The sequence below is a fragment of the Equus quagga genome, unplaced genomic scaffold (genome assembly GCF_021613505.1).
Source record: "Equus quagga isolate Etosha38 unplaced genomic scaffold, UCLA_HA_Equagga_1.0 509_RagTag, whole genome shotgun sequence".
Lineage (NCBI taxonomy): Eukaryota > Metazoa > Chordata > Mammalia > Perissodactyla > Equidae > Equus > Equus quagga.
In genome coordinates this window covers 41,969-50,929 of record NW_025800082.1, presented here as the reverse complement: position 1 = coordinate 50,929, position 8,961 = coordinate 41,969, and the positions used below count along the sequence as shown (strand labels likewise).

General features: G+C 46.7%; 1 protein-coding gene across 1 annotated transcript; it reads right to left on the bottom strand.

Moving 5' to 3' along the window:
• Positions 1-5,851: 5,851 nt before the first annotated feature.
• Positions 5,852-8,756, bottom strand: SCGB1A1 (secretoglobin family 1A member 1). Its single transcript, XM_046651226.1, has 3 exons — positions 8,602-8,756; positions 6,302-6,489; positions 5,852-5,997 (listed from the first exon to the last, which is right to left on the bottom strand). The coding sequence occupies exons 1-3, from the start codon at positions 8,654-8,656 to the stop codon at positions 5,965-5,967; spliced, it is 276 nt and encodes a 91-aa protein (XP_046507182.1). The 5' UTR covers positions 8,657-8,756; the 3' UTR covers positions 5,852-5,964.
• Between the last annotated feature and the right edge of the window lie 205 nt (positions 8,757-8,961).

Here is an 8,961-nt window from a genome sequence, read left to right as displayed (position 1 = left end):
TCTGCATCTATTGAGATGATCATGTGGTTTTTGTTCCTCTTTTTGTTAATGTGGTGTATCACATTGATTGACTTGCGAATGTTGAACCATTCCTGTGTCCCTGGTATAAATCCCACTTGGTCATGTTGTATGATCTTTTCAATGTATTGCTGTATTTGGTTTGCCAATATTTTGTTGAGGATTTTTGCATCAATGTTCATCAGCGATATTGGCCTGTAATTTTCCTTCTCTGTGTTGTCCTTGTCTGGCTTTGGTATCAGGGTGATGTTGGCCTTGTAGAATGTGTTAGGAAGTGCTCCATCTTCCTCAATTTTATGGAATAGTTTGAGAAGGATAGGTAATAAATCTTCTTTGAACATTTGGTAGAATTCTCCAGAGAAGCTGTCTGCTCCTGGACTTTTACTTTTGGGGAGGTTTTTGATTACTGTTTTAATCTCTTTACTTGTGATTGGCCTAGTCAGATTCTCTATTTTTTCTTGATTCAGTTTGGGGAGGTTGTAAGAGTCTAAGAATTTATCCATTTCTTCTAGGCTGTCTAATTTGTTGGCATATAGTTTTTCATAGTATTCTCTTATAATCTTTTGTATTTCTGTGGTATCCATTGTGATTTCTCCTCTTTCATTTCTAATTTTATTTACTTGGGTCTTCTCTCTTTTTTCTTAGTGAGCCTGGCTAAGGGTTTGTCAATTTTGTTTATTTTCTCAAAGAACCAGTTCTTTGTTTCATTGATCCTTTCTACTGTCTTTTTTGTTTCAATTTCATTTATTTCTTCTCTAATTTTTATTATTTCTCTCCTTCTACTGAATTTGGGCTTTGTTTGTTCTTCTTTTTCTAATTCTCTTAGGTGTAGTTTGAGATTGCTTATTTGAGATTTTTATGGCTTGTTGTGATGACCCTGTGTTGCAATGAATTTCTCTCTTAGGACCGATTTTGCTACACCTCAAATGAGTTGGTATGGTGTGTTTTCATTTTCATTTGTCTCCAGATAATATTTGATTTCTCCTTTGGTTTCTTCAGTGATCCATTGGTCGTTCAGTGGCATATTGTTTAATCTCCACATCTTTGCCCCCTTCCCAGCTTTTTTCTTGTGATTGATTTCTGTTTTCATAACATTATGCTTGGAAAAGATGCTTCATATTATTTCAATCCTCTTATTTATTGAGGCTTGCTTTGTTTCCCAAGATATGGTCTATCCTTGAGAATTTCCATGCACACTTGAGAAGAATGTGTAACCTGCTGTTTTTGGATGGAGTGTTCTATATATATTTATTAAGCCCATCTGGTCTAGGTTTTCTTTTAATTCTACAATTTCTTTGTTGACTTTCTGTCTGGATGATCTATCCATTGGTGTAAGTGGGATGTTGAGGTCACCTACTATTATTGTATTGTTGTTGATATCTTCTTTTAGGTTTGTTAATAGTTGCTTTATGTACTTTGGTGCTCCTGTGTTGGGTGCATATATGTTTATAAGTGTTATGTCTTCTTGGTGGAGTGCTCCTCTTTGTCTCTACCTTTTTCGTCTTGAAGTCTACTTTGTCTGATATACACATGGTGACATCTGCTTTCTTTTGTTCACTATTAGCTTGGAGTATCGTCTTCCATCCCTTCACTCTGAGTCTGTGTTTGTCTTTCGGGCTGAAATGTGTTTCCTGGAGGCAGCATATTGTTGGGTCTTCTTTTTTAATCCATCATGCCACTCTGTCTTTTCATTGGAGAATTCAATCCATTTACATTTTGAGTGGTTATTGATATGTGGTGGCTTAATGCTACCATTTTATCACTCATTCTCCAGTTCTCCAGCATTTCCTTTGTTTCTCATCTCGTGTATTTCAGACTACCAATTCGGTTAAGTAGTTTTCTATGCTGGTTTTCTTAGTTTTCTCCTTATTTATCATTTGTGTCTCTGTTCTAATTATTTGCTTAGTTGTTACCATGTGGTTTGTATAAAAAATCTCATAGATGAGATAGTACATTTTCTGATAGCCTCGTATTTCCTTAGACTAAGCTGGTTCCATCTGTTTCCTCTTCCCCTTCTAAGTTGTTACTGTCACATCTTATTTCTTCTTGTGTTGTGAGTTTGTGGTTAAAATGACCAGATTATGTTTATTCTTGGTGTTCTCCTTCCCTTTATCTTGAATGTTATAATTAAGCATTTGCTAACCTGTTCTGATGGAGAGCTGCAATTTTTTGATTTTATCTGTCTACTTATCACCTTGCTCAGAGTTTTGTAACCCCTTTCCTTTTGCTTTTCTTTTTTTTTAGGTATCAGGGCCTTCCTGAAGATTTCTTGTAGGGGAGGTCTTGTGGCAATGAACTCCCTTAACTTGTTTATCTGAGAAAGTTATCTCTCCGTTGTATTTGAAAGATATTTTCCCTGGATAGAGTATTCTTGGCTGAAAGTTTCTGTCTTTCAGAATTTTGAATCTATCATTCCACTCCCTCCTAGCCTGTAAGGTTTCTGTTGAGAACTCTGCTGACAGCCTGATAGGGGTTCCTTTGTAGGTCATTTTCTTCTGCCTTGCTGCCCTTAATCTTTTTTCTTTGTCATTGAATTTTGCCAGCTTCACTACTATGTGCCTTGGAGTGGGTCTCTTTACATTGATAAAGTTGGGAGTCCTATTGGCTTCTGTTACGTGGATTTCTAGCTCCCTCCTCAGGTTTGGGAAGTTCTCAGCTATTGTTTCCTTGAACAAGCTTTCTGCTTCATTCTCCTTCTCTTGTCCCTCTGGGATACTTATAATCCTTATGTTGCATTTCTTCAGTCAGATAATTGGTTGCACCAGGCCTTGAGCTTGGTGGGCAGGGCCTCCCCCTCCTGCCCCCGACTGGGACAGAGCCCGAGTCACTCCATGGGGCCACAGTGGGACTGTGGATTTTCCCACTGGACCAAGGAAGCATCACGCTGGGGCTCAGGGTTGTCACTGCCCACTCCCACGGCCCTGCTGGGTCTCACTGGCCTTTTCGGGGCTGCAGCAGAGCTATGGGCGTTTAAGGCACCTGGCAGTTGTGCTCACCTGGCTGCACTGCATCTGCTCCTAGGTCTCACCAGCCTTTGTGCTTGGTGGGCGGGGCCTCCCTACCAGGTCTGAGCCCGAGTCACTTCCTGGGGCCGCAGTGGGGTTGTGGATTTTCCCCACTGGCCCAAAAAGTAATCACAGGGGCCTCAAGCCTGCAGTCACCTGTTTCCACAGTCTCGCCAAGCTGCACGCCCACCCTTGGGGCCACAGCGGTGCTATGAGCGCTTCAACTGGGAGATCAGTCGCTCGTGGATACTGGGCTGTCTGGGGGCCAGAGAGTTTTCACCTATCTCCACCTCCTCCCTGGGGGTAGTCCATCCACCTCCCAATGTATAGCAGCGCCGCTCTGTCAGGCATCCTGAGGTGCTGTGTGAGTATCCTCCACTGATCAAGGAATGTCCATTTAGTTGTAGCTCAAAGGGGGAGAGACAAAGGGAACTGCTCACTCTGCCATGTTGCTGATATCCTAGGATGACTTTTAAAACCAATCACCAGTACTTTTTCAGCAGCCGATGCTGTGTGGCCTGTGCAAAGGCCCTGAGGTGGGAAGGGGCTTGGATCTTAAAAAAAAACACAACTGAAGGAGGCCCAGGAGGTGTGGGTGGGGGTTGTGGACTGAGCAGGAGGAGTGAGCAGTGGGATGGAGGTGGGAGATGACGGTTAGTGATGGGCATGCTCTGCATTTAGTATTTTATGAGAGTCCTGGGAAACTTTGAAGGATTTTACTTGGGGGAGGTGTGGCAGTGGAAGGGGGTTTTCATTTGATAAGAATTACCTTGGCGGTTGCCTAGAGAAGGGACTGCAGGGATACCATTGTGAGCTGGGAGCCAGTTAGGAGGCCCCTGGGGTTGTGCACGTGGGCTGGGTGGTGTGGCCAGGGGTGGCCCGGTGGACACAGAGAGGGTTCCCAGAGGTGCTCTGGAGGTAGTCTTGCTTGACTGGGTGTGCTGGTGCTGGAGAGGGGAGGGTCAGGGATGCCCCTCTGGCTTCAGGTAGGAGCTGCCGGGAGGATGGAGATAGACCTTACCGAGATTAGAAGCAGACTAGGGAGAGGGATCAGGAGCTCTGCTGGACAAGAGGAGTTTGAGATGTTGGGTGGATGGTAGGATACAAGGGAAGGAGGTCTGGGCTCTTTTGGTGGCAGGTAATAGAAACCTAGAGGAAAGCTTCTAAATTTTCTGCTGGGGCCCAAGGGCATGGCTTAGTGGCATTCAAAAAGGGTGGGGCCGGGGGGGAGCCCCAAGCATCCTCCACACTGCATTCTCTGTGCACCTGCTCATCTTCCCTTTTGCTTGATCCTCTGCCTGGAATGCTGTGTCCTCCTGCCCTCATCCCTCCTGTCTGGGTCCCCTCGTCCCTCCTGTCTCCGCTCAAATCATAGACAGGGGACTCCAGAGCTAAGGCCTGTCCAAGCTACTCTTGCTCACAACGCTCCTTTAATTTGTTCTATGGCTTTTATCACAGGTTTATCTATCTGTCTATTTGTTTACTTGCTTCTTTTGAGGGAGCTGGTAATCTTCCCCGCTAGATGGCCAGCTCCCTGTGAGCAGAGGCTACTGTTTTATTCACTCCTCTCTATTCGGGGCTTATGTGTTTGTTGGGTTATGAAATCTGCTCCTGGGTTCCTCAGAGTGCACAGCACCACTGTGAACACATTGAAAGTGCCAGTAAATACCTAGGGATTAATTTCATGTCTGAGGTCCCCTTTGCCACAAGGAAAAAGGGGTGACTGATTCTCTTTTTGCGTGAAAGTTGACTGGACAGGGACTCAGGCATCGGGGACAGGGTGGGGAGCAAGTCAGAGAGGGACCTCGGGGTCAGAACAAGAGCATCACCCAGTGGACAGCAGTAACCGGGTGCTGACCAGTCTGGTCTTGACCCTCCCGCCCCCCCCCCAGCCTCTTCTGGGCAGAGATGTCCTTAAAGCAAGACTGACACAAAGGGACGGTTTGGCGTGCAGGCCTCTGCAATGCAAGCCTGGAAATAGGATGTCTTAACAATGGTGACCGACAGAGGATCTAGAATATGCATAGGAAGGGGTTTTTCTGTTTTCCACCTCCTTTAAAAAAAGTCCGACAAATAATTTCATGTAGCAAATATGAAGTGTGCAAAATATTTAACCGCCATCTCTGAGGACTCCCCTCAGGGTCTGTCGCTCCTCAAAGTCACCCCCAAACACCCTGGTCCCTAATCAGGGAATCGAGTGTATTCCTCCCTCCAGCCTTTGTTTTCTAAGCATCTGACAGGAATCCGATTCCTTCCATAAGTGGAGGGCGGTGTCGTGTGCTGTGTGTGACGTGAGCGACTCTGACACAGGGCCGTCCAGCCCCTAATGGTCCCTGCTGCTCTGTCAAAATTCTTGAAATAGCCACCATTTATCTTTGGGAGATGGAACTCTCTGGAAAGCTCCATCTTTGCTTGCAGGCACATCTGGGTAGCATAATCGCCTTTAATATTTCCTTTTCCACCCAAGAGCAGGATCTCAAAGGGACTGGAAGAAACAGAACAATCTCATCACTACAAGAATAGGGGTTGTGGGGTCAGCCACCACCCTATGCAGACCTCCCCTCCCTCCCCTGCAGGTCAGGTTTGATCAGGGCCTTGGTACTTTTCCACGTCTTCTCTCTGCCCGTGGAAGGGAGTGTGCGCTGGAAGCTGCTCTTGCCGCCTGTGGCTAGCCTGGAAGGTGGACTGGTAGGGAGACATGGGCATGGGCCCCTTGGGGATGTGTTTGCATGCCACTGCTTCTCTTTCTGCTCCTGCTCAACCTTTCCCTAGCAGTGGCAGACCTTCCCAGGCCAGCACAAATTAAAAAAGAGGCAAGGGCACAAGGGTGAGATGCTTATCCTTTATTAAAGAGAGCCAGCCTAGGCTGTTGGGGACAGTGAAGAAACATCCTGGCAGTGGCAGGGGCTTCCAGCAACTGGAGCTCTTCAGCTTCTAAATCCTAAGCACACAGTGGGCTCTTTGCTATTTTGTCCTAAAACAAAGAAACAAACAAACAAAACCCAATATAATAGTGAACGAACCTTAAAGTTGGACCAAGATGGTGAAACACAGAAACTTTAACATCAGATAAGAAGTTCAGTCAATCTGGGAGGAGCTAAGCTTGTAAACACTTTGATTATTTCTCAGAAGCCTCTTAAAAGGTGAGATGACTGTGCCTCCTCCCCCGGGGACATTTACATTGTGACTATCCTCTCTGGATTGCAAAAGGGGCCAAAAAGCATCCAGGGGCTTGGGCAATCCACTGCTAAGCAGTGTGAGTGGAGGAAGCCGTGTACCGTGAGCTTTAAGATGCTGTCCTTGGTGTTCTTGGGGAGTAAGTCCACCAGCGTCTTCAGCTGGGTCGCCGCAGCTTTCATGTCTGCATCAGGGTTGAAGGGTTCCACTGCAGCCTCGAAACTGGCAGGTGTGCCCAGGAAGAGGCTTTGAATGACGCCTGTAAAGCTCTGGCAGATTTCTGCAGAAGCTGGAGCACGGGAAAGAGAAAGCACATGAATCCAGGCCCCTTTCCAAGCTGGCCAGCTCCCTGGCTGGGCCCACCCCTGGTGCAAACAGCCAGGCCTGTCAGCAAGAGATAGCAGCCTTTTCGTCGATGGTGAAGGATATGAGATTGTTGATGCTCCAAGCAGCTGGCTCTTGGGCTGTGTGGATACTTCCTGGGTTGCAGCCAGCTTTCTGTGGCTTGCCTGAGCCTTCCTTGCACTTCCTGGGTTGGGGTGAGGCAAGGCGCCATTTGTTCTTTCCGTTAGATTTCTAGGCAGAGTATTGACAGCAGAAGCTGCTGGTCTGATTTTTTTTAAATTAATTATTATTGTTTTGAAGAAGACTGGCCCTGAGCTAACATCTGTGCAAAACTTCCTCTATTTTATATGTGGGATGCTGCCACGGCATGGCTTGGTGAGCTGTGTGTAGGTCCGTGCCCGGGATCCAAACCGGCAAACCCTGGGCCTCTGAAGCAGAGTGCACGACCTGAACCACTGTGCCACCGGGCCGGCCACTGTTCTGATTTTTCATGCCGTGTGGGGGCTGGGAAGAGGCCACGGAGAATTTTGGCTCCCACTAGAAACAGGTCCCCGCCCTCAGGAACATGGGCAAGAGTCACCATTTCCTACTTCTTCTTCCTCCTTCTTCTCACTGAGCCTCAGATCCCGTCCTTGAGTTCTCTGCCTTGTGTGCAAATTCGGCTTCTCTGCCTGGACTCCAGGGCCCCACCCAAAGTGGGCGCTCCAAGTCAAAAACCCTCTCCGGAACCTAGACCCCTGCTTTGCAACTTACTATGTCACCAGGGAAGTTATTTTAGCTTTCTGTGGCTCCTTTTCTCATCTGTAAAATGGGGATAATATCCCTACTTTGTAGGGTTGTCGTAAGAATGAAAAAAAAAACACTGTGAAAGGGGCTCGGAACAGTGATTCACACACTATAAGTACCAAATAAATGTTGGATATTATTGCTGGTGTTATTACCTGTGTGCTCACACATATGCACAAGTGCACCCCAGATCCACCCCAAAACTTATTTGAGTCCCGTCTTTCTGAGCCACCTCCACTGTACACAACATCAAGTTCTTCTAATTAATATACTTTTCAGTCCAAAATGATGTTATTTCCCTTTAGAACGAGCATCTCTGCACAATAGCTGTTCCCACCGTCTCTTGGTTTTGGTTTTCTAACTCTTCCCTCATCCCATCTCGCCCTAGGGTCATAAAACTTATTTCCATGGGTATTATGAAACTTTCAAAGTGAGTTCACTGGAATTAGTTAAAAGAATATATATATTTTTTAATATTTTTAATATTTAATATTTTTAAATATATATATATATATATTTTTTTTTTATTAAGAGAAGAGGCTGTTAGGTGTTGAAAAACAGGTAGGTGACCCAATTCCCAAAAGATCCAGGGGCTTGGAGGTAAGTGTGGTTGACTGTTCTCTCTCTCTCTCTCTCTCTCTCTCCCCTCCATTCCTTTCCTCTTAGTGACAGCTGAAACTACTCAGAAACTGCTAATCTCCTTTTCGCAGAGGACAAAAATGTTTAGAGAACTCCACTCTGGGTTGGTAATTTCCCAAAGGAAACATCCTCTTCTGAAATATTCCTCTCTGCCCAGAATGGGAGACCTTGCCTTGGTTTGAGTTTCTTTTGAGACATGAGGCTTTGCAGCTCCTTCCAGCCCTTTGGCTGCCACACTGGTGTGCAGACCTCAACCTTGGAGGCTGCACCAAAGTCTCTTGGCATCTTGGGGTCTGTCCAAGATGGGCTTTGAGAAGCTCGTTATTCCTATTCTGTTGGTTGTTGGACAAATGCATCTATGTGGGATCTCCTCCATGCCTCCCTCCAGTCTATTCCACTCCCTGGAATCCTGAGGTTGTTGGATAGGGAAGATGGGATCATTTTCAGGTTTTCTCACAGTCTCAGGGCTCTCCTCAAGTTCCCCAGATGGGCTTGTTCACTAGACCCAGCTTCCTGGCCGGGAGTCCGCATGTCCAGGCCCTCCCAGGAGCCACCCTTTCTCCTGAGCAGAAGTGGGTGGCAGGGAGAGTTCCGGAGCCCAGCTTGGGGGAGAGGGGCTCTGGGCACTCACCAGGGCTGCAGCAGAGAGCCAGGATGGCCAGGGTGACGATGATGGCGAGTTTCATGGTGGACAGGAGGCTGGTGAGTGAGGCTCTGGCCGTGTCTCTGGATCCGGTGGTCTTGAGTGAGATGTGCGTATTGAGATGCCTTCTTATATGCTCGAGGCTGCACCCAGAGAGAGGAGGACAAGGCGTGGGATCCAAATTATGGGACCACACTATTTACTTGGGCATCGGATCCATGGAAAAAGTAAATATTCTCTTTTCCCAACCCAGTTTCTGACCCCATTGAAACTGAGGTCACACAATGGGCCACTGGGGAGGGGTGGAACCCAGAGTCCTACATGGAGGCAGCAAGGAGATTGGAGTCA

Excerpts from the sequence above, each read along its gene's own strand:
- SCGB1A1 (XM_046651226.1), bottom strand. The coding sequence starts at position 8,656 with ATGAAACTCGCCATCATCGTCACCCTGGCCATCCTGGCTCTCTGCTGC. Across the intron at positions 6,490-8,601 it reads GGCTCTCTGCTGCAGCCCTG|CTTCTGCAGAAATCTGCCAG; the intron begins GTGAGTGCCCAG and ends CCCGTGCTCCAG. Across the intron at positions 5,998-6,301 it reads ACAGCATCTTAAAGCTCACG|GACAAAATAGCAAAGAGCCC; the intron begins GTACACGGCTTC and ends TCTTTGTTTTAG.